Source organism: Lissotriton vulgaris, chromosome 6 (assembly GCF_964263255.1).
Source record: "Lissotriton vulgaris chromosome 6, aLisVul1.2, whole genome shotgun sequence".
NCBI classification, from domain to species: Eukaryota; Metazoa; Chordata; class Amphibia; order Caudata; family Salamandridae; genus Lissotriton; species Lissotriton vulgaris.
In genome coordinates, this window is record NC_141694.1 from 648,566,977 (window position 1) to 648,591,305 (window position 24,329).

The 24,329-nt window shown below is 44.8% G+C and overlaps 1 protein-coding gene across 1 annotated transcript in view; it reads left to right on the top strand.

Annotated features, from left to right (window-relative positions):
* MDN1 (midasin AAA ATPase 1) overlaps positions 1 to 24,329 on the top strand; it is a 2,142,100-nt gene that overhangs the window by 63,338 nt on the left and 2,054,433 nt on the right. Inside the window, exons 7-8 of the mRNA XM_086926648.1 lie at positions 11,708 to 11,839; positions 17,339 to 17,442. Of these exons, the coding sequence (XP_086782774.1) occupies positions 11,708 to 11,839; positions 17,339 to 17,442 (236 nt within the window). The remainder of the gene's footprint in view (positions 1 to 11,707; positions 11,840 to 17,338; positions 17,443 to 24,329) is intronic.

Here is a 24,329-nt window from a genome sequence, read left to right on the forward strand (position 1 = left end):
ATTTAACCTGACCCTAACAGGTCTGGTGGTCATTCCCACATATTCCTTTCCACATGGGCAGGTAATTAGATAGACTACATTCTTACTGTTGCAGTTCGTAAATGCACGTTGTTCCCATGTTGTCCCATTGGTGAAAGTTAGATTCTGGCTCTTTTTCGTGAGGTGGCAGTTATTACAGTTGCCGCACGGGTAGTGCCCATGTATGCCTTGTAACCTCGTCTGATCCTTGGTAGGAGGGGGTGGTCTAGTATGAACTAGTATATCTCTTAAGTTCCTACCCCTTCTGTGTGCAAAGAGAGGTTTCTCCAAAGTTAAACCCCCACTCGTTAGAGTGCGCCAATGTTTGTGGACCAATTTTGTCACTTGGTTGCTGACCGGGCTGTATGTGGTAACGCAAACCGTCCTGTTTGCGGCATCCTCCCTACGTGGATTGTCCTCCAGAAGGGCATCCCTGTTATTATTTCGTGCTCTGGTACAGGCTTTTTTGATCACAGTTTCCGGGTATTTCCTCTGTCTTAGTTTTGCACTAAGATCCTTGGCCTGAGTTTTGTATCTGGCCACATCAGTACAGTTCCACCGAAGGCGTAGGAACTGTCCATAAGGAAGGTTCTCTCTCAGATGACGAGGATGAAAGCTGTCAAATCTGAGGAGACAGTTCCTTGCCGTAGGTTTGAAATGTGTTTCCGTTTTTAACATGCCGGCTTCGTAATAGATATTCAAATCTAGGAAAACCATGTTGGTATTAGATGCCTGGTGAGTGAATTTCAAAAAGGCATTTTGATTGTTAAGCCAGTCGATTAATTCAGTTATCATGGTTGCATCTCCATCCCAGATGACCAGGATATCATCAATGTACCTTCGCCAGGTGCGAATCCTCGCCCTGTGGGGATTGTCTTGGTGCAAGATTTTCGTAGATTCCAAATGATGGACATACAGTCCAGCCAGACTCGGGGCAAAAGTGCTGCCCATGCTGGTCCCATGCTTCTGCCAGAAAAGAGTGCCCTCATATTCGAAAGTTTTTCGTGAGTGCCAGAGAAATGCACTCCATCACTACATTCCGTGGAGTGTGGTATTCCCAATTCGTAGAATGCAGTACCTCCTCAATGATTTGGATGGTTTCGTCGTGGGGGAGACTCGTATAGAGGCTCTCCACATCCAGGCTTAGCAACATCTGTGAAGTAGGATCAAAGGTTTGATTATTCAACAGTTGTAGTACTGCTTTGGTGTCCCGTAGATAGGTGTCAGTAGCCTGTACAAGTGGCCTCAAGAAAGCATCCGCAAACTTGGATAAAGGTTCCAGGATGGATGAGATTCCGGAAACTATGGGGCGACCAGGGGGGTTCTCCAAGTTCTTGTGCACCTTAGGAATGGTATAAAAGTAAGGAATGCGCGGGTTCCTCTGTGTCAGGAATTCGGACTCCTTTTTAGTAATCCAGTCATGTGTAAGTGCCTCTTCCACCATACCACCTATCTGGACTCTCAAAGATTCAGTGGGATCTTCCGTCAGTATCTGATAGTTCCTGTTATCAGAAAGGAGCCGCCTGCATTCCTTGTCATAGGCTATGGTTGTTTGGACAACCACTGCACCACCCTTATCTGCTGGTTTTATAACCAAGTTTTTGTTCATCCTCAATTCTTTGATGGCCTCATTCTCTGTTCTGCTCATATTCTGAAAGACCTTCTGTCTGGTTTCTAGACCTTTCAATTCCTGCATCATGGCTTTTTCAAAAGCCAATACTTCAACAGGAAGCTGGTTGTCTAGTGGAGTAAATGTTGACTTGGGTCTTAGACCAGTATCAGAAGTCTCTGTGGGTAGATCCTTATCTTTGAAGAATGCCCGCAATTTTATAGTTCTTATAAACTCCTGCATTTCCTTATGTAGTAGGAAAATGTCTGGTCTATTGGTAGGGACATAACCCAGGCCTTTATTCAATACCTCCTTTTGCAGATCCGTAAGTGGCCACGGGGTTATGTTTATAACTAAGTCCCCCTGTGGCTGGTTGACGCCTGATTGGCTGCCCTACTCCTTGTCACGATACGTGGGTCTGACTCCTCTGTGGGCTGCCAATTCACATTGTTGCCCTTCTTGTTCCGCCCTCTGCGGGATCCCTGGCCCCAGGATAAAAAAGGTTGTTGATTTTGGGGTACATTGGTTTGGTCTGGGACCCACTGGGGGTACATTTGTCCCATTTGAGGTGGGGGAAACTGGTATTGCGGGAATTGAAAAGGAGGTTGATAAGGATTAAATTGAGGTCCTTGAAAACCACGCCAACCTCTTTGACTCGGGAATTGGGCTCTTTGTTGACGAAAGCCGCCTCTCTGCTTTCTTTGTTGAAAACCTCCCGATTTGTTACTGGAGTTACTGCCATCTGAGTTAACACTGTCTGTATCGCTCAGGTTATCTTTCATGACATAGTCTGCTCGAGTATACGGGTAGGCTCTCTCAGGGGTAAAGCGGTCTTTGTCTTTTTTCAATTTGTTAAATTTGCTTTGTTTCAAGCCTTCCTTATGGACAGTTCCTACGCCTTCGGCGGAACTGTACTGATGTGGCCAGATACAAAACTCAGGCCAAGGATCTTAGTGCAAAACTAAGACAGAGGAAATACCCGGAAACTGTGATCAAAAAAGCCTGTACCAGAGCACGAAATAATAACAGGGATGCCCTTCTGGAGGACAATCCACGTAGGGAGGATGCCGCAAACAGGACGGTTTGCGTTACCACATACAGCCCGGTCAGCAACCAAGTGACAAAATTGGTCCACAAACATTGGCGCACTCTAACGAGTGGGGGTTTAACTTTGGAGAAACCTCTCTTTGCACACAGAAGGGGTAGGAACTTAAGAGATATACTAGTTCATACTAGACCACCCCCTCCTACCAAGGATCAGACGAGGTTACAAGGCATACATGGGCACTACCCGTGCGGCAACTGTAATAACTGCCACCTCACGAAAGAGCCAGAATCTAACTTTCACCAATGGGACAACATGGGAACAACGTGCATTTACGAACTGCAACAGTAAGAATGTAGTCTATCTAATTACCTGCCCATGTGGAAAGGAATATGTGGGAATGACCACCAGACCTGTTAGGGTCAGGTTAAATGAACACAAAAGCAACATCAGGTGTAAGAGACTAACGACTAAAATGTCAACTCATTACATTGAACAACACTGTGTGAATGAGCTACAGTGGACAATAATTGAACAACTGCCCTCAGAGATAGGTCTCCTAGAAAAAGAACAACGGTGGGTGTTTCGGTTGGGAACGGATACCACTGGGCTGAACGATTCCATTCCATGGAACCTTCTCAGATAAACACTCGATCTGACTACCCATCATAATTTTGTTGATGTACACATGTGGCTACATACAACAAATGTTTTTTGCTGGGTTCACATGGATTGTTGCATTAGTGTGGAAATGTATCACCGAGTTGTGATTGAGGGTGTACCCCTTAGGGATCAAGTTCCAAGAGTTTCCCCTATTCACAACAATTTTCCTTAAATGAATCACTGTGTGTTAAGTCCATACGTAAAAGCAGTCCATTTCATTACAGATCCAAATATATCTCTGTAAAGTAACTAGATTCACCACTGCTGTACTAGTCGCTTACTTTGCTTGGCCATCTAATTGCCTTAATGCCTTGCCTTATTTCCATCTATGTCACCGGTGCATTTAATCCAAAGCGCCATTTATCTGCAGGCGTTTAAACGCAATACCGAGTGCTCCGTGTTTATGCGGAGTGTCTCCGTTGACGCATGCGCGTCAGCCACGTCTGCCGCGCATGCGTTTTTCCGGAGCGGTGGTGCGCATGCGCGACAAAGTAGCGGAGGGCGCTAGCGCATCACCGGACGCCCGGAGGTTCTCTCCGTATTTGGGCATTTACCGGGTTGCATTATTCAGTTAACCTTCGCTAATTACCCACAGGCACATCATATATAAGGGCCTCGATTCCTTTGTAGCTCACTTCATCGGAGCCGCGTTGAGGGAAGGCAGGCGATTAGCTGTTGCAGTAACCGTGAGTTATAGACCACAGAGAGAAGCAATTTACACTGTATTTGTGGCGCTCTGATGACAAAGTTTTCCTACTGAACCCCTGATATTGATTTCTTAGGTTTTCTGATTAGAAAGGAAGGATTCCCCAATATACGCTAAAGGCTCATGAAGTCCTGTATTTGGGAACTTTAAGTAAGATTTGTATTCCTTTCTGTTGTGCTCTCCTTACACCTGAGCATAGAGTAATGTTGGTGTTGCGTGTATATATGTTTGTAGTGTCCTTTTTCTTTTTCCTTTCCAGGTTCCAATTATTTTTTGGGTTTTACCTGATGTTTTTTCAGAGAAGCTTGATTCTTCTCCTTCAACCTGTGACATTTAGACTTGTATGTTTATCTATGATTTTGTCTCCACAGGTTCTTACGCCAATTGGGCGCAACGACACTCACTAACATTTAACATTGTGAGGAACATTACACATTGTGGTAATTTTTATTTTCACTTTTACATCTTACATGTGAGTAAGGGGAGGGTAAGTGCATTAACCCTTGTCCTGAAGAAGGGGGCTTTGACCTCCGAAACATGTTGACTTTTAACACAGTGGTTTGATACCCTAACACGTATCTTTCTAAAACCACGCCCTGCACTTTCATTTTAATAATACCAGCCGGGGATTTAATAAAGTTTTTTTCTCCCACGTGCCAGGTATTTTTTAACTACTCACCTTTTTCACCTCACCTCACTCACACTTTTGTAAACACACACCCCCACACATAGTTCACGTCAAGTGCTCCTGCGTATCCGCGAGTCGTAGCACGCCGCATCCCGTAGAGGGGTGCGAAGGCCCCGATGATGAAGCATGACACCAAGGGGCCTGTAGGTGTGTGAGGGGCATTTAAACAACACTGTGTGTTCCCCAACACAATTTTTAACCAGTACCCGCATCTTCGACTCAAAGTATAGAACACCAATACATTTACAGAGTCTGGGTCCCATCCTTTCTAATACCCTGGGCAGAAAGTACCAGTCCACTATATCAATGGCCTTTTCAAAGTCCAGGAGGAGAAGGGCCAGTGGGTCACCTAAGTCCGGATTCCAGACCATGACTAGTGGAAGCTAGAGGATGCAGTGTCTGGTGCTACATTCTGGCATAAAGCTGCATTGGTCTTGATGGACCAGTTTAATCAGTACTGATTCTGTTGGCTAAAAGCTTAGCAAATATCTTGGCCTCCGTGTTAATCAAGGAAATGGGCCTGTAGCAGGCGCACTGGTCCCCAAGACTACCAAGTTTAGGTATGACCGCAATAGTTGATGTCTGGGGAACTTACCCTTTCACTGCCTCCGTAGCGGTGGAGCAGATGGCCAGTTAGCTGGGTGGAGTATTTACAGGGGTAATTCACAGGGAACCCATCCGGAAACGTGTCCTGTGTTTGAAAAGGCCTCTTTTGCATGGTTTGCCTCCTCATTTTGCCTAGTTTTGATGTGGTTTCATATGTAGTGCAGAGGGTCCCTGCCAAACAAGTACCCTGTGCCAGTGCTTCTTCCTAAAACATTCCCAATTGGTACTTCTAACCCCTATAAGTCCCTAGTAAATGGTACCCTGGGTACCTAGGACCTGGGAACTGAATGGGGTCCCTTGGGACCCCCTCACTGGGACCATGTCACTGCAGCTTGAATGCTCCTACGAAAGGGAAAAGGACAGTCGGCATGGCACCCTGCCTGGGTGCCGTGCCAGCTAACACTGCCTGAAGGCATTGGTAATTCACCTCTCTTGCAGGCCTCGCAACCGCCATGAAGCCCTGAAGCCATGAAGCCCACGGGCGTACGTGCGCTGAATAAATAAAATTTAACATAACACAACCCTAAGACAGGGTGCACTTTACCACAGGTGAGGGCATATCTGCATGAACAGATATGCCCTTACAATATTGGGGTTCTTTTTCCTAATATGGTAGGTGCAAGAGAAGCCATTGAGAGTACATGGGCTGGGAACTCGAGTTCCACAGCACCATGATGGCTTCACTGAACACAGGAGTGTTTGGTACCAAGCTACTCCTTACAATAAATCCGCATTGATGCCAGTGTGGGATTTATGGTACCATGTACTCTGAGTTGCCCCCTGAAAGCCTATCAACTCTGGTATGGTCTCTGACCGGCTGCAGGTAGCCAGCCACCACCAGACCGATTTCTGGACCCCTGAGTAGCGAGCCCCTGCTCTCTGGGACCAGAAAAATGCACATCCTGGGCAGAGGTGGCAGATCCGTGTCCCTTGCCTACTCTGCACCCGATGCCCATGTTCTAAGTCTGAGTGGCTCACCTGGGAAGCAAAGTCTCCCCAGTGATCCTAACCTAGTGTCCAGCATTGTCGGACCTTCACTACGGCACCTGCTGGGTGAATCGAGAGGCTCGCATTGACCGTGACCTGCTCCTGTAAGAAGACTGATATCTAAAGGCACCACTGCACCCAAAGCCCCTAGGCCTTGGTGAGCTGAACTGGCTGTGCCCCTACGACCCACATACACCTCTGCTTGCTTCTGCTGTCGTTGGTCTTCCTCCTGCAACCTCCAGTGCGACTCCTGCAGCCTTTTACCGAAAGAAGAATCCTCATTGAAAAACATTGGGCACCAAACCTCGAAATTGCACCCTGCACGCGGCTGCCTATGTGCAGCTGGTGGTGGATGTTTGGTGCTGCTTTGTGGCACCTGTATTTAACTTAACACCCAAAGCTTGTTCCCTGCGCTCGATCTACTTACTTGCAAGCAGTGTTGCTCCATACACCCCCTGTCTCCATTGGAAAGCATTGGGCCAAACTCCGATGTTGAGCTCTGCACCCGGCCACCCCTGTGCCGCTGGTGATGGAGTTTTGGTGCTCACCTGTCCCGTGCTTAATCTTGGCTCCGAAGACTGAGATTGTAAGTTAAGTACTTAGCTGTTTAACCTCAATATTGTTTTTCCTATTGGATAACAGTGGACGGTGTTGAAAAGTTTCTAAATGTTGATTTTTCAAAGTGAAAAGTTTTTAAATTAAAAATGTACCTACCCGAATACGAAGATCTTGGTCTTAAAATAAAATACTAAGTATATTTTTCTAAAATTGATCTGTATCTCCTTCTAGAGTTATTGATCACTGTTGTGCAATAAATGTCTTGGACCCACTCTGTGTTAGGCCTACAGCTGCTCGCCCACACAACCACTAATAGAGCACTTTAGGTTTTACATTGAGCCCTGTACACTTTTGGGGAACCTCCAAACTCTATACATGGTAATTATCCCCTAGTGGCAATTTCATATACAAAGGCAGATTCCTACATTCTACCAGATTTGAGACTGTGGATTGCCTCTTGATTTTGTCTTCGTGATCACACCATCCAGAGCTACGCTGTCCTCTTGGGTGAAGGTTGCAAGCGGGATATCGTTTTAGGGTTGGTGCTCACAGTGTGGGAGTTCTTGGTGGTCATGAAGTGATTTGGAGTAAGTGGTAAACACTGTGGCTATATCAGTGTATTCAGTGGTGGGTGATGGGGGACTAAAACAGATCCAGAGAACTATGTGTGCTACGTTATGTTGTGTTTTGTATAGTATTCTAATCACCTGTGAGGATATCTACGCGCTTTGAAGGTGAACACAGCAACTGCCTCCTTGGAGTGAATATTCAAAAAGCTAGGTCTTCAGCTTCCTATGGAACTCGAGAAGTAAAGAGGAGGCCCTGATGTGATATGGGAGGTCGTTCCATGCTTTGGTGTTGGTGTAGGAGAAGGAGTACCCTACAGCTGATGCTTTGTGGCTGTGGGGTATGTGTACTAATGAGTCTGGCTTAGCGGCGGTACCTGGGAGGTTGGTGGAAATGTATGCGGTTGTTGAGGTAGGCAGGGCCCTTGTTGTGTTGTGCTTTGTACGTATGTGTAAGGAGTTTGAACTATGTGCGTTTGTGTATGGAGAGTCAGGGAATTTCTCAGAGATGTGGGACAATATTGGTGTTGCAAACTAGGTTAAGAATGTGCCTTGCAGCTGCGTTTTGGATGTTTTTAAGCCTGTTCAGGAGCTTCTCTGAAATGCCTGTGTAGAATGCATTGCTGTAGTCCGTTCTGGTAATCGAGGCCTGTGTAACTGTCTTCCTGGCGTCTACCTGTACCCAATTGAAGATCTTTCGCAGCATCCTCCGAATCTAGGAACAAGTGGAGGTCACTACTTTTACATGGTCCGTCATGTCATGATTGTTATCCAGGATGATTCCAAGATTTCTGGTGTGGATGGTGGGGTTGGGTGAAATAGTTGGAAGGCATTAGTCGCCATGTTTCTGCTGTCTCATTGCTGATTCTCTTTACAGATACAGAACACGCATTTGCAATGCAATAGGTCTTGCATTAGGAAAGTTTGAGCTATTTGTATTGTAAATGACAATTTTTTTATTTATGTGTTGGTTTTGAAAATACCGAAATTAATAGCTTTGTCATTTATAATGCCAATACTTTTAACTTTCGCAAATGTGACACCTATAGCATTTGTAATGCAATATGTGTTGTATTTACGTGACTTAGCTGTAATGATATTACAAATAACAATTGCTTTAAAAATGTTAAATAATTAATAATTAAATTAAAGTTATTGTAATTTATAATTGCAATAGCTTAAACTTTTGTAAAAAACCTTTTGTGAAGATTATGTTCAGTGTATTTTACTGTGACGAAAATCCAAGAACAGATGTGAAATATTAACATCTTTTTGTGACATTTGTAATAAAGCTTGAAACATTGCATTGAGAGAACATATTTGAACCAGTTGTTGTTGAATGGTTGCACAGATTAATGCTGTGATGTTGTGGTGGCGACGAGTGATGCAGTGGTGGTGCTGAGTGACGCTGTGGTGATGCAATAGATGGATAGTGTAATTATGTGGCGTATGTGGCACTGAGTGGTATTTGGAGTGTATGTTGTGTTGAGCGCAGTGTAATTATGTAGCATATAATTATGTGGCACTGAGCGGTATTGTTTGGAGTGTGTGTTGCATTCAGTAGTGTAATTATGTGGTGTGTAATTATGTGGCACTGAGTGGTTTTTGGAGTGTATGTTGCATTGAGTGCAGTGTAATTATGTGGTGTCATGTCAAAGATGTATCACTCTTCACTAAGATGGAGGGGATGCCAAGTATAGAGGACACTAGAACCTTTGGGATGCCAGCTGGACACTGGACACCACTTCCTGTGTGGGTATGGGGAAAGACAGGAAGTGAGTGTAAGAAAGGGCAGTCCAGCAAGGTATAGAATAGGGGAAGCATGGGTGAAGACTAGCCTTCTCCGTAGATAAACCCGTACTAGAGAACGAATAACCAGTAAACAATAGGTGTGGCACAACGACTGGCTCCTCGTATTTATTCCACCTGCAGCACAGGTACGACAGGCCACAATTGAAATAAAACATACAGTGGCTACATCTTGCACGAAATGTCATGCAATTTGGCAGCCATCACTGATTCGGTCCCTTTAGCCTGTTGCCTACAGAAAGATCGGCTTAGAAATCGGAGAGAACTGTGAACATTTAAACAAACCGCCTTAATAAAAAATGCTTGTTTTATAACTCAGCAATAAATTGGCAACATGGACAAATGTGTGAGTAAGCATTGATTAGGATGTTGCCATTTATTTAATTCAGTAATTTTGTGACTCTAAACTTGTAGCATCATCATGCGGCTGGGCTGTCAGATCACTTTGAATGCTTTCATTAGGTTCTATTACAGGTGTGACTATCACCGGACAGTTCTGTGGTTCGTATTTTGCCGACTCCAGAAAGTCGAGAGGCTGAGTCGGCCCCAACGATATTAAGAGCTGTGGCTTGCAGGCTTCACAGAGAAGAGTGTGCAGCAGAACGACCCCTCAACTCTACGGGGACTCTGCTAAGGCTCTCGGAAGGGGAGGGGTGGGGCATTGCTCTGGAGAGTATCAGCAAGGGTGGCACCACCCTAGGGCATTCTTTCTTCGTTTCATCGCCTGGCTCAATTAAAGCTTGGGAACAAAGTGGGCAACCAGCCGGCGCCCTCGTTTAAAGTAGAGACGGCAGGCTTTAAATGCAGTAATTCTGTATGCAATTATCTGTTTATTTAATTACCCATCCATCCTCTATTCAGAGCCGGATTTGCACATGAAAGGGGCCTGTTTGTCTGTGTGATGCTCTGTCCTGTCTTGTCCAAATGCTAATAGCGACGAAGGAATATGTCCGAAGCGTAGGAGGGCAGTCGAGCGACTACCACACAGAGGGCACGAGCAGGGCCTGCAGGTAGCGGCATTTGCAGACGAAAGCAGAAGGCAGTGATTGACACTGACTGACGTCCGCAAGCCGCACACAATCAGGGGAGCTGGAACCACAGCCACTGCTCATAAAACAAGTATTACCTAAAAGCAGAGTGAGCTGTTTACGGAGCAGGACTCGTAAGGGCTTTGATACTACGGCAGCCATTGTTGCCGAAGATGGAGGTCCGAACTCTGGGTACTTCCAAACGAGGCGTGGAACGCAGGCGAGAGAGGCGGGCTCTACTTCGATAGGCAGGAGCCTGCGAAGTTCCGGCAGATTCCCCGCCTCTGTAGCAGGGTAGCGGTGACGTAGGTCGTCCGGAGCGCGGCACCTTGGAGGCAGAGGGAGCCCACAAGCAAGCAGGGATTCCGGGAGAAGAAAGCAGGGATTCCAGGAGTGATGCGGTTCTCGGTAGAGAGGAGGAAATGCATAACGGTGCGAGGAAGCAAGAAGAGACCGGTGAGTGGGGGGGTGGGGCGTGTGTGTGTGTGGGTGTAACTGTGTGTGTGCGCGTGTGTAGCTGTGCGTGTGTATGTATATGTGTGGCTGTGTGTCCCGATGCATTGTGCCTGCGTGGGTGTATGTGTGTGTGTTCATGCGTGAGTGTGGCTGTGTGTGATTGAGAGAGGCTGTGAATCGGAGGCAGGGGATGTGCACAGCGCCGTGCGCGCCCTCGAGGACAAATCTGAGACAGCAGATGCGCGTGGCCGAACGCTGTCTCAGATTCCCAGGAAAGTGAAAACAATAGGTCTTTCGCTGACGCGAGACCTAAAAACCTGTTTGGTATACAGTGAGGGATGTTATTGGAGGGAAATTACGTTTTTAATCTTTTACATGACTGAAAGGTTAGAGATTGGTTTAACTTTTGACAAATCTGAGCTGCCCACCTGAATGTGTTTCAGTAGGTCTGACCGTTGCTATTTTTTGTATTAATGGAAGGGGAAGAGAAGTTTATGTTCAGACACACTGTTTAGAATGTTTATTGGAATGGTGTCTTATGAGAATCCAGTGGACTTCATGGAATATTCAATTTCAAAAACGTAAAGGATGTTTTTTTGTATTTTAAGTTGGTGTGAGTGCTTCATTTCCATAGATACTAAGCAAGAAATGCTTTTGGTTATAAAGGTCTGTGTAGTATGCTTTTATTCAATAACATGTTAGGGCGTTGCATGTATTTGTCCACCCTGCAGCCATGATGCGCTTAACCAATTGTCAGGTGGGCTCCTATCTTGCTATGCTTTACATTTTATTCCTTCCAATTCCCTTTTTCCATTTCTTCGTGTTGTCTAAACATATGTTCTCTCCCAGTCTGTTTCACTATTTTATAGTGATATACGCTCTTCAGTTTGATGCTTTTGGCAGTTTCGATTATGGATGTTGAGGGCTGTATGAGAGCAATGTATTCAATAGCAGTTTGTTTCTTTCAGATGTTGCTGGGAATGTACCGTTGCACAGATGTCCCTGGTGAATTTGTTTGGCAGCCGGGTACCCTGACGCAGGCCGTAACTAAAGGGCACTGGATCCTCCTTGAAGATATCGACTATGCACCTCTGGACGTGGTATGTAGGTTTTATTACTACTATAGAATTCAATCCAGTATTGCAAACAAAAAGCACAGTGCATGACTCATTACTTGTCCACTGATTGCATGTAGGATAATTAGTTACTTGATGACATTTTGAATGTTAGAACTGTAATAGATGTATGCCTTTTTAAGTCATCTGCCATGTTTCACTAAAAGGAAGAGTATAGTAATTGTTAAAAAATAAATAACCTATGTGATAATCGGGTGATAGTGCCCCAAATTTCACGATAAATAAGTCTTTGGCGGCAATAAAGGAACAAGCTGTGAGATGTAAGTTAAAACATGCAGGCAGATAAAGTCTAGGATGACTCCTTATCAAATCTTTACGAAAGAAAATCTTGGCTAATGGTGTTTATCTTAATTTAGTCATACATATATTATTTATATGTATCATAAACACGTTCATGTCCCCTTTTAGAAGTAATCTTTAATATCCATTTCATCTCCTTGCTCATTGTACAATAAATTTCCAGATTTATGCCAAAAAAGTTCATAGTTGTAAGAAATCAAAACAGTTGCGTGTGTAAGAAACATTCAGTTTACAAAATTCTTTTCAATTCATCCACTTCCATCAGAAATACTGGATGTTCCACTATAGTTCTGTTTGGAATCTATTTTCCAAATACATATCTACGCCTTTGAAATGTTGCTGAATGAACCTAAGTTGAATACATGAAGACTGTATAGTGTCTCCTTTATGACAATTGTATGCTAGCTAGAGGCCGCACTTGTCTGATATATGGACAGAAATTGTAAGGGGGAGGGGCTAGCTGGCGGAAAGCACATGCTTTTAAGGTGTAAGCTTGTACTACCATCTCTGCCTGCCCTCTCCTTATCAAATTTACTTACACCAAAATTAAATGCCTTGTGTGTAATAGGACTGAGTTATATTCCATATGGTGATGTTGCACTTTTCTTATTTTCTACTCCAAACATAGAAGAACTTGATTTACCTGTCTTTCCTTTGATCACATTGCAGTGGAGACCCAGTTGGTGCTGGCTCTGTGACATAATTGTCGTAACTGCAAACCTCTTCTTGAATGTTTACCGTAGCCCCATAGATACCCGGTGCTTACTAGTGGTTTTATTGGCCTAAGGTCAGTCGTGTGTAGCTGTTACTACTTAATGTCAAGGCAAGCTTTATTGACATTAAATAGCTGAGATGCATCTGATTCATATTTGCAAATGATGTACCTATTAATGTTGTGATGCACTGAACATCGTGGAAGTAGCATTTCACCAGATTGGTACTGGGAGACTTGTGACATTTATCATTTTTATTTATTTTACATGCACCACTATTTAGAATCCGTGTCATATTGGTGTCCATGCTGCCAATGCCTAAGTTTCAGCAATGTGTTATTTGGACTTTAAATTATACTTATGGACCTGCTTCCAGATAATTGAGTGCACTCATTTATTTACCTATGCCCTACTATTGGGCAGTTTTCGGTCCCAGCATTTAGATGTGGACAATAGACCCACAGGCCTCAAAAATTCCACTCACCCGCTATGGTGAGCCAAATTTAATCTGGACGAGCTATTTGTATGGCTTACTCGTCCTTTCTGGCGAGTAGGAAGACAAACTGACTTTTGACCTTTTTGTCTTTCAAAACAGAGCAAATGTGACAAGATAAGATTTGAAGACCACTTTATTGCTCACAAAGTGAATGAGTAATAAAGATGCCTTTAAATATTATCTTCGTACAAAAGGGGGTGGTGATGGACGGAGCATCTGAACCAATCAAACACACAGAGTCAACAGATCTAGGTTTAATCCATCACCGTTCTTTAGCCCACTGTGCACCCCAGTTCAGACATGGCCTTATGCAAATCAGTCTGACCCTGTGCCTCATGGGAACAGTCCAGCCCGAACTGCCAAGCCATGCCTTCCCTGGACCGGATTCAAGCTTCCTAGGACCGGTTTCTGGCATTTCAGCCGTCTTCAGCCAGGCTTGCTTGAATCCAGTGGCAAAGTGAGCAAGGGACTCACGTCTGAGCATACCCTGCCAACTTACGGCCATCAAAGCGGTACAAAAGGGGGTGGTGATGGAAGGAGCATCTGAACCAATCAAACACTCACACCCAGTCACCCAATCCTGGATTCATTCCTGTGGTTTAAGCTGAAAACAGTTCAGTAAAAACGTTTTGGTTATTTCAATGGTTTGTGAGGAATATAAAGGTATTTTAAAAGTTCACACTTAAAAACTTTTCAGTGAAAATTTAGCAATGTTATCCAATGGGAATAAATTCAGGTCACAGGTGAAGTATGTTCTCGTTACTTTTGTAATCCAGTACTGGGCTCCTGGGTCCAGCACTGGGATCTCTAATTAAGACAGGTAAGTAATTACGTTTCAGTAGTTGGCACGATTTTTAAGGAATATTTCAAGTTTTCAAAAGTAGACACTTAGAAGAAATTTCACAGAAAAGCAGACTAATGATTCCTATGGAGAAAATTCAGGTTACTAGTAAACCCGGTTAGGATTACTTTTGAGGTTCAGTACTGGGCTACAAGGTACCTTACTGGCATTTCTCCTGGTCACAGGTGAGTACTTCGGAATTCGGTATTCGGCTGATTTTATAGGAATGTTTTAGAGTTTCAAAACTTCACACTTAAAAGATTTTTTGTATCAAACCAGTCAATCTTATCCTATTGCAGGAAAGTAAGTTATCGGTTTCCAGGTGAGTACTCGCCTGGTGAAGTTAAGGTTCTCGGTATAGACTCAGGGGTCCCCCAGGGTCAGGTAGGTACAGTTGGTACACCCGCAGCGGCACAGGAGCAGCAGGGTGCAGAGGTAGTTAGGCTCAATGTTATCCAATGAGAGGCAGAGGGTCTTTAGGTTGGTGGCTGCTGCCTAGCAGACCAGGTGGCTTTGGGAGCTGGGCTCCTGGTCACTTGCTCAGGGCAGATGGGGAAGTAGGATAGTACACAGGGTGCACGGCCAGTGGCACTCTGGCTGCTGGGTGCAGGATGCTTTTGAGCTGTCGGGCGCTCAATGTTATTCAATGGGAAAGGTAAAAAGGGAACAACGGCTGCAGACTCTGGGACGGTGATTCTTCAGGTGCTACCACCACTTCAAGAGGCAAGTTGGGATCTTGGAGAAGAGGTAGGTACCCCAAAGGAAGGCACAGGGAGCCGAAGTGCACCGGGTGCAGGGGTGTCTTTGGGCGTTGGGAAATTTTACCCTTAACGGTTGGACGGGTCCCTGGTTCTGAGGATACAGGCGTTGTCTGGTTCGTAGAGGATGGTCTTTGGACACTGGACTTCAGGTCCCAGTCGCCGGGGGGATGTCCTCGTGGTCTTGGATCACTCAGGCACGGGCCGGGCTCTGCGGGTGCAGAGTGGGTCGGTCTTGTGCTTCCTGGGTGGCACCAGGGGTATGGTTGTTAAAGCAGAGCCTCTGCTTATGGGAGTCCCAGTCTTTAAAAGGGTCAAGACAGGCAGGTCCTCCGGGTGTCCCAAGGTTGCTGTCTGCAAGAGACGCCGGGATTAGGCAGGAGCAGGTTCCAGGATAGACAGGCCGGTAGGGCTGGGGCCAAGTCAGTGGGTGTTGTCCTGTTAGCAGCTGCACGGCGTGTCTTCTTCTTGATCTTCTTTCTTCTTTTCTTATCGGGATCTGAGGAAGGAAGGTTCAAGGAGCCCCTAAATACTGAATTTAGGGGTGTTACAGGTTGGGTAAGGGCAGGGACCAATAGGTCCCTGTCCTGGGGCGGGTACACCCCCTAGTCTGCTCCTCTACAGTGGGAGGTGGGCAGGAGCCTAGCTGTGATTGGGCAGGGCTCCCCATCTTCAAGATGGCCGGAGCCCGGGGTCGTGCTTCACCTCGCCACTCCCACCTGAGGGGTGGGGTTGGCACAGGCTGGCACACCCCCCTTCCTGACGTAGGGTTTCTCGCCAGTCTTCCCGCCAGAGTGGGGGTCAGAACCGGCAGGGGCCAGTTGCTGGGTAAGCAAATGGTTTGGAGAAGCTCACAGAGGCAGCAGGCCTTTGAAGCTTCCCCCTGCCATCCTGGGGGAGGAGACATAGCACCTTGCCCAGGATGTGCATTGTTGCAGCACCCAGGAGAGTGGGGGGCTCTCCACCCAGGGGTCCAGCAACATGTCTGATGTGTGGCAGCCTAGGCAGTCTCTCCGTCCAGATGTGAATTGTAGGTTAGGTTTCAGGGGGCATCTCTGGTGCATTTTACATTAAATCCCACACTGGCATCAGTGCAGGTTTAATGTGCTGAGAAGTTCGATATCAAACTTCTCAGTCTTCAGTGAAGCCATCATGGTGCTGTGGAGTTCGTAATGTCGAATTCCCAACACCATATACTCTTAATTGCAGCACTGCACTTGCAGTGCTCAGGAATGGCCCTGGGCACTGTAGGGGCCAGGGTTCCCGCGCCCACACCACTGGCATAGGCCATCCAGCTAGAGGGGTGACTGAGGTATGCCAGGGTAGTGGGTCTTGTGGGCATGGCACACAGGGGTGTGTGCCATGTCCATTCTTTGTTTAGTTCTGTACTTAGACACTCAGCCTTCAAAGGCAATGTGTGGGTGTTGGGGTACAAGGCCCCTATGTGTGGCAAAATAAGTGCTGCAGCCCTTAGGGGTCTTCTCTGGTCACCATGCCCTGGGTACCTAGGGTTCCGTTCACTAGGGGCTGACAGGTGGCCAGAGAGGCCAATTGGGTTTTAGTTTCAACACCGTTTTAGGGAAGGAACACAGGCCCTGGGTACCTGGTTGGCAGGAGTCCGGGGCATACTCAGTCAAAGCACATCAGCAGTTCAGCAAAAAGTGGGGGCATACCAATGCAAGAAAGATGGCTCTTTCTCACATACTGTGGGCAAAAGAATGATAGTCTGGGATGCAGTGCAAGTAATTATAAGTGGCTAAGATTAATTCTAGAGTCCCACCCATCACTTTTTTGTTCACTTAAAAAACCTTCATTAACAATGCATTCATGAAGCCCTCTTCATGATTTCTAGACATTTGGAAAATGCTTACTTATGATTGTGGCATTGTTGTAAAGAATCTTACTTTGTGTAAAAAGAAAATCTCAATGCTTCATTTGTTTGAGTGTCGACCACACAGCCATCTATTTAGCCATTTTATCTTTAATCTGGACAGTGTCTTTTGGCTGAACTTTTTTTTTTTTTTGCATTGAACCAATATATGTTCCTTATTAGGACAAGCTGGCATTGTACTTAAAATAAACTGAAGCCAGACACCGCCACATCATACTTTCATGTGATGAAATTCTTCATATGTTTAATCTTCAGGGCATTTTTCACCTACTGCATCCTCACAGATACATGTGACTGGAATTCCCTTGTTTATTATTTTTTTTAAACGATTTTTATTGTTTTATAATAAGAAAACATAGGGCATACGTGATCATACTGTACAGCTATATCACTTGTTTTTTTTAAACTTGCAAACTGCTACATACCATTAGGAATTTTTAGATTACCTTTCTTTTCTATTCTAGATATCTGTGCTGATCCCTCTCTTGGAAAATGGAGAGTTGATGATTCCTGGCCGTGGTGATTGTTTTAAGGTTTCCCCTGGATTCCAGTTCTTTGCAACCAGGCGGTAAGAAATGGTGAAAGAAAAAGAGAATGTGCATATCTTAGAGCCCTGTTTTTATTAAGTCCTGGAACTTAAAACTGAAGCAACTTTAAACTTGTACTTTTATTGAAGGCGTTTCTATTACGTTTTTTTCCTTTATAGAAATTAAGTTGATTTCAGTTCTTGATTGTTTTACCCGAAATCTTTCAGCATCCTTATTTTTTAAAGTGTTGCTCATTGCATGGCCACCGCTGTGTATAGAAGCTTCACACCCTGAAGAGTCCTGGAAATTCCTAGAAAGGGCCTGCTTGAGCTTTGGCGTTACTTTAGGTCTTTTCTTAGCGAAAACCATGTGCATGATAACGTAATGGACACTTGCTTTGTATTTGACTCTGACTGCATAAGTGTCCACGGTCTGCGGAGTATGGTGGATCTTGGAAAACTAGTGATCTTGTCCAGGGTGTTGAGGGAGAGTGGGGTGTGGGTGCTTTGGAGAAGTGATGTGGCAGAGCTCTTGCCCATATACTGTTAATGTTATCAGGAATTGTAAAGCAAATGTGACCCTACGGGTATCCTGGCGCTGAGATGCGTGTGCCCTGCTGAACATAAATATTATGAGTGAATCAGAATCCAACGGAGAAGAGGACGAAAAATTATGCTCTGGGATAGAGCCAGGTCTTTATTTTCTTCCTAAACCGCAGCAGGTCTTCCATCGGTCGAAGGTCAGTTGGAAGTTTATTCCAGAGCTGCGCCGCTGCAGTGCTAAAGGCTCTTCCTCCCAATTTTGTTTTTCTAAACCTGGGCGCAGTCACTAATTTAGCTGAGTAAGAGCGAAGACTACAAGTGGGGACATACCATTTGAATTTATTCTGCAACGGTTTGGACCCAAGACCATGCAGAGCTTTGAAAGCAATACAGAGTGACTTAAATTGTATACTCTGTAGCACTGGAAGCCAATGGAGCTCCGTGAGAGCCTGCGAGGCTGATGAGCGTTGAGGTCTCATTAGGGCTTACTTAGCCGCCGTTGTCTGGATTCTTTGCAGTCTCTCAATCAAAAACATTGGGGACTCCAATAGCAAAGCATTGCAGTAGTCCAGTCGGCTCAAGATGACGCTCCTTACTATTGGCGCTCTGGCCAGTGTTGGTAACAACAGAAGAATCTTACAAAGCACTCTGAGGGAGAAGCTACTAACGACTGTTTTGTTTACTTGAGTTTCCAAACTCAACTTGTCATTAAAAGTAACTCCCAGGTTACACACCCTCTCTGAAGGTATCAGTGCTGTGACCGAAGGAATAGGCCAAAACCCAGTTTAGAGTAAAAGTGGAACTTTTCCGACTGCACAACAAAGGATCTCCGTCTTGTCACCACTAAATTGCAGAGAATGGTTTTTTAACCACTGTGCAGTATTATGCAATCAAGCAAGGAATTTTTCCAGGGATATGGAATGATTTCCCTCCAGTCACAGGATAAGTTGAGTATCGTCTGCATAATTTACAAGATTTACATTATGCGACTTAATAACTGTTGTAGGCGACAGGTAATCCATTTGTATCCCTTGGTTCAGACACATCGTCTCAAATTGGTGCACGTGATGTAACACATCAAAGCTTGTTTACCTAATGGATTAGGGGAGGGGTTGTAGCCTGACCGCTAGAGCAGTCGACCTCGGAGCTGGGGAATCTGGTTCGAGTCCTGGCAGGTACCCTCAACATCCTGTGATTCTGGACAAATCACTTAATCTCTCAGTGCCTAACAAGATGAATGTGTCCCTCTGTAATGCAACTGGTGCTCATGTAAAGCACTCTGAAAACTTCAGGTCAAATTGACAGTTTATAATACTCTGAAATAAAACGATTGTAGGTACGTCTAAAGGGAAGCACTTGCTGTTAACTTGCAAACTCTTCATGGAGACTACAGTAACTATCCCGCACCCAGTCTTCAGTTGTTGAGTAGGGATGCAAGGGCTGGTGGCTGATTCTGCTCTCCTCCATATTTTGTGTGCTGTGTGATGGGTTACATCACTGTGTCCCAGCATCTTCTCCACATGGATCTCTGTCACACCTAGTATCACAGTTCTTGTTCCATGGAATATTCCAGGTGCTTCGGGTCCTGAAGCACTGCTGCACAGCATCCCCTGTTGATGTTGCCACCTCTGTGGTGCAGGTGAGGCAGAACTGCTGAGGAGTGTATGAGCCTGCTCAGATGTGCAGGCATTTGCAATTGGTGTGTTGCATGTTTGCCGTGGAGAATTCCTAGCCACAGCCTTTGCCCCTAGATGTATCGATTAAGAAAACTGGATTGGAAATTGCCTGTGAGGGTCCAGCATGGGAGTGTGGGGTCCGTCTTAAGCAAATTCTTCTGACCCTGTTCCTTATGGGATCAGTATCCTGAACAGCCAGGCAAGGCTTTCAATTACCTCCCTGTTGCATTACTAACCTCTGCCTATCTTCTTCAGTTAATTTACTGAAGCGCCTATGTTCTTACTGTGTCAGGTACTAAGATTTGGGATTGATTGACAGTTGTGTGAAAAATATCTGACTAGTAACACCATGAGACCTGTTGCTGCTGGACCTTTTCTACCGATCTTTGTGCGTAATTGAATAACAGCCAAAGGTCAGTGGCAAAAACAGCAAAACCGAAAGCAAATGAATGAGACTTTTTCAGTAAGATTCTGCAGGCATCTGCATATGCAAGAATTAATTGCTTACAGAGTATAATGTCATACTACCTTATTTTTAAGTGATTGCTGCAGCGAGGTACCTAGTTATCCATGTGGACATAAGGAATATTTGTGATTGGCTCACTCTATTCCTTCGTTAGGAAGGTAAAAAAAGAGACTGCAATGGTTCTTCATTGATCTTTTCAAAACCGTAAATTGTATTGTCTCTCTGTACTGGACATAGATTGTCATCACCTGAACATCACAGGGAGCACCCAAACATTTCCTAAGATTGGAGATGTTGTCTGTGTTGCTTGTTGCTGGTATAGCTACTTTTTGCCTGCCTTCTGAACAGAGCTATCAGGGGCGTGCAGCCCGCCAGTTGCTTAATAGTGTTTGGGTATATTGTCCCTTTCATTTGGTTGCCTATCTATGACTTTCTTTGTCCCAGCTTGTCCATCTTGTGTTTGGCCCTACCCTATAGCATAGTCTGTTTACCATCTTTCTCTTTGACTGGCTTCTATACTTCCACTGCTCCCATTTAGGGAGCTTTATGTTCGAGGCATATGAGCTGTAGATCATATGCTTGTGCATTAGGTGATAGTGCGCATGGGCATCGACTCCATTGTTAGATTGTATGTTTTTTTTCGCCATCGGGTTCGGATGTGAATTGTTGCGCTCTGGTTAGGCACCGGTCCTTCGGGCCCCCTTTGACGCGCAGTCCAGTACCCTCAACAGTATTGTTTATTGATCGCGTTTTCCACTCTCCGCGTATTGTTTTTGCTCTCAAAGCTTCGATCGGAACATTCGTGGAAGGCCGTTGGACATACCTGCGCCTGGATCAGTTGCAGCTGATGGAACAGATCCATTCAAGTTATGTCCAGGGTGTCGCGCTAAGTTCCCGCGTTCCGACTTGCACGAAGTGTGCATTCTTTGCCTATCCCCGGAACACGACGAGAGACTGCGATGCATGCCAGCCGCTTCAGTCGAAGAAAATCCTCTGTGATAGTCAGGCTCGAAGGCGCAAAAAGTCACAGCAAAGCAGCCCAGCGACAGACCTCCACGCAGAAGTGTCCGATCACGACGAATCACAGGCGCAGGCAGCCGAGATTGAGGAGCACCTCTCCGTATCCGATGCTGACTCCGATGCCGAAGACCTCACCCCGAAAGAAAAAAACGAAATTGCCTCCTCCACCCTTATTCAAAATTTACTTCAAAAACTCAAACTATACTTTATTTAGTTTGATAAGGTATTTTTATTTATACCAACCATTTTTATGTTTTTGAATTGTTTTTAAAGATTCATAAATGCAAAACAGGACCACTGTACATTAATCTATTTACAACACTATACATTATCATTAGAAATATACATGTAACAAAGGAAACAATCAATCAATATCAATCATTCATCCCGAACAGAAACATTTCTGAACAAAACACATTATGTACACTTCAAATGTCAAAAATGAATGGACAAAGTGAGACAATGAGGAGTTCAATTAATGAAAAGAATATATCTACACATCAGATATTATTCATTGATACTGTGATAGATTATTTACTCCTCCCCGTTTGCCGACACGTTTCGATCCTGGGGAACCAGTTCCCGGAATCTCATCAGGGCTTTGTTTTTTACATTCCACGTAGATAATGACAAAGTTTTATTTACAAAAAAACTGGTTACCTCTCAATTTAAGTTGTACTGGTTGACTATATCTGCCAATGTGCAGACAACCTACCATAATATGAACCGAAGAGGGTTGTAGGGAAGCTTCCTTGATTTACAAAACTGGCGATTTACACAATGGTCTCAAACGGCGGAGCATGTTCAAGATTTAATGTTGGTAGGGCCAGTGACCCATTGATTTCAGCAGTGCCGAAATATCAACAATCTGTTGCAGGGTCGCCCCTTCAAAGACCCAATTCTGCAAGTCACAGTGACTACAGATGTATTCCTTCAGGGTTGGGGGGGGGGGCACATATGCAGGAACGCACAGTACACAGTCTATGGTCAACATCACAACGCTTACACATAAATCATCTGGAGCTTCTAGCAGTTCAGGTAGCTCTCAACCTTTTGCAATTATCTACACAACAAGGTAGACCTGGTGCGCACTGACAACATGACTGTAATAGATTGTTAAAAAACTGGGGGTGGGGAACACTCATCACTTCTCTCCCTCTCAGCAGAGCGCATCTGGCTTTGAGCTACACATCACAAAATCCACCTCCTAGCAGAATACCTACCATGGGTGGACAAAGAATTGTAGATATACTCAGCAGAACACATCAGAAGGTACACGAGTGGGAAGTCTACAAATCTTTCCAACACCCATACTTCAAACGGTATGGAACCCTAGAGATTGACCTATTTGTCACAAAACACAACGCAAAAACTTGCCTCCAGGTTTCCTTGCCACCAGTCCAAAGGCAGTGACCTATGAATCAATTGTTCAGATAGATTTGCTTACGCTTTACCACCTTACCCACTAATTCCATATGTGGTGCAAAAGCGAACTCTGGCATACCTCACACTCATCCTAATAGCCCCACATGGGTTCGACAGGCATGATACACAACGCAACTTTCAGTAGTGCCAAACAAGAAATTGTCTCTCTATCCAAATGTACTGACCCAGAATAAGGGCAAAGTAATGCACAGGAACCCTGCACAACCCAATCTACCGAATTGGCTCCTGAGATCTAAGAGTTTGGACACCTTAATCGGACACAGGAATGTATAGACCTACTTAAAAAAGCATGAATACCAACAACCCGAGCTTGCTGTGCAGCAAAATGGATAAGATTTGCACACTACTGTTCAGACCAACAAATACAACCTCTATCACAAACAGTACAAGACCTTATTGATTATCTTTTGCTTTTATCTTTATCCATCTCAGTTTAGCCCATCCTAGGGGTGGTACTTGCTTGGGGGGTGGCACGCCAACCTGACTAGCTAATTTTCGTCCCCGTGCCAAAGTCTCCCTTAACTATGAGGTGGAGCCAGATTCTCATTTCAAAACTGGCAGCTCTTTGAATCCTGCCACCCTAGGAAGGCTAATCAGCAGGCCATCCTGTGGGAGTGTAAGAAACTGGCTCTATATATACTGCGCAAAAGTGAGTTACAGTATGTATAGAGTCCAAGGGTCTCCAGAGGTTTGGCAGAGGCTAACGTTAGATAGAACCTTTATTCTCTAAAGTGGTACCTTGGTCGAGCAGTAAGGCAGTATCAGAGGACCGTGTAAAGCATTTGATGTACACGCTCAGTCAGAAAATGGTCTCGCATACTCAAGAACTGAACTCTAGGCCAATTGTTTTGTATACACAAATATACTGTTTTATTTCTAGAACCAAGCAAGCCTGGTGCAGGTAAGCATAAAAATACTTTTCAGTAGTAAATTACTTGTATGAACACAGTTGAAAATAGCAATAGTTTTAAGAAAGCAGTTTGCAACACATTGCAGGTATAGTACATTCAATTGAATGGGCTTTTTGAGTAAAATGCAGTAAATTACTTTTCAGATTACTTTTCCTAACACAGGACTGGATCCTAGATTCAGCCCTGTGACATATCCTGAAAACAGGGGTAAATGGGTTTTGGTTAAAGGTATGATTTTTACGGAATATTATTGCATTTCAAAAGTTGACACTTGGAAACTTTTTCACATCGAATCACCAATGTTAACCTATGGGAGGAAATTCACTAGTCAGGTAAGTTAGATTATCATTACTTTTTCTTACTCCATTCTGGATTCTGGACTGGGACATTTCCTGAAAACTGTTGAGAAAATGCTTTTTGGTTATTCGGCTGATTTTTAAGCAATATTTGTAGTTTTCAAAAGTCGACACTTCGAACCTTTTTGGGAGAAAAAGTGTCAATGTTATCCTATGAGGAAAAATTAGTTATCGGTTTCAAGGTAAGTAATCGGTCTTTTGAGTTAGGGTTCAGGGGTTAGACTCGGGGGTCTTCCAGGGTCAGTGATGCACTGTTGTTGCACCCTCAGCGGCACTCGGGCGGCCGGGTGCAGAGTGTTGAGGCCCAATGTTATCCAATTAGGGATAGGGGGACTCTGGTTGGCCCAAAAAGGCAGCGGGAACTTTTCCCTCTAAAAGCTCCAGAGTTACTGCCTGGAGACTACACTAAATCCAATTGTTCTACTGTATATTCACAGAAATTAGGACCTTCGCCGTCACATGTGAGATCATACAATCTGCCGTACCATCCCAAATTGGGAGTTCAACAGTT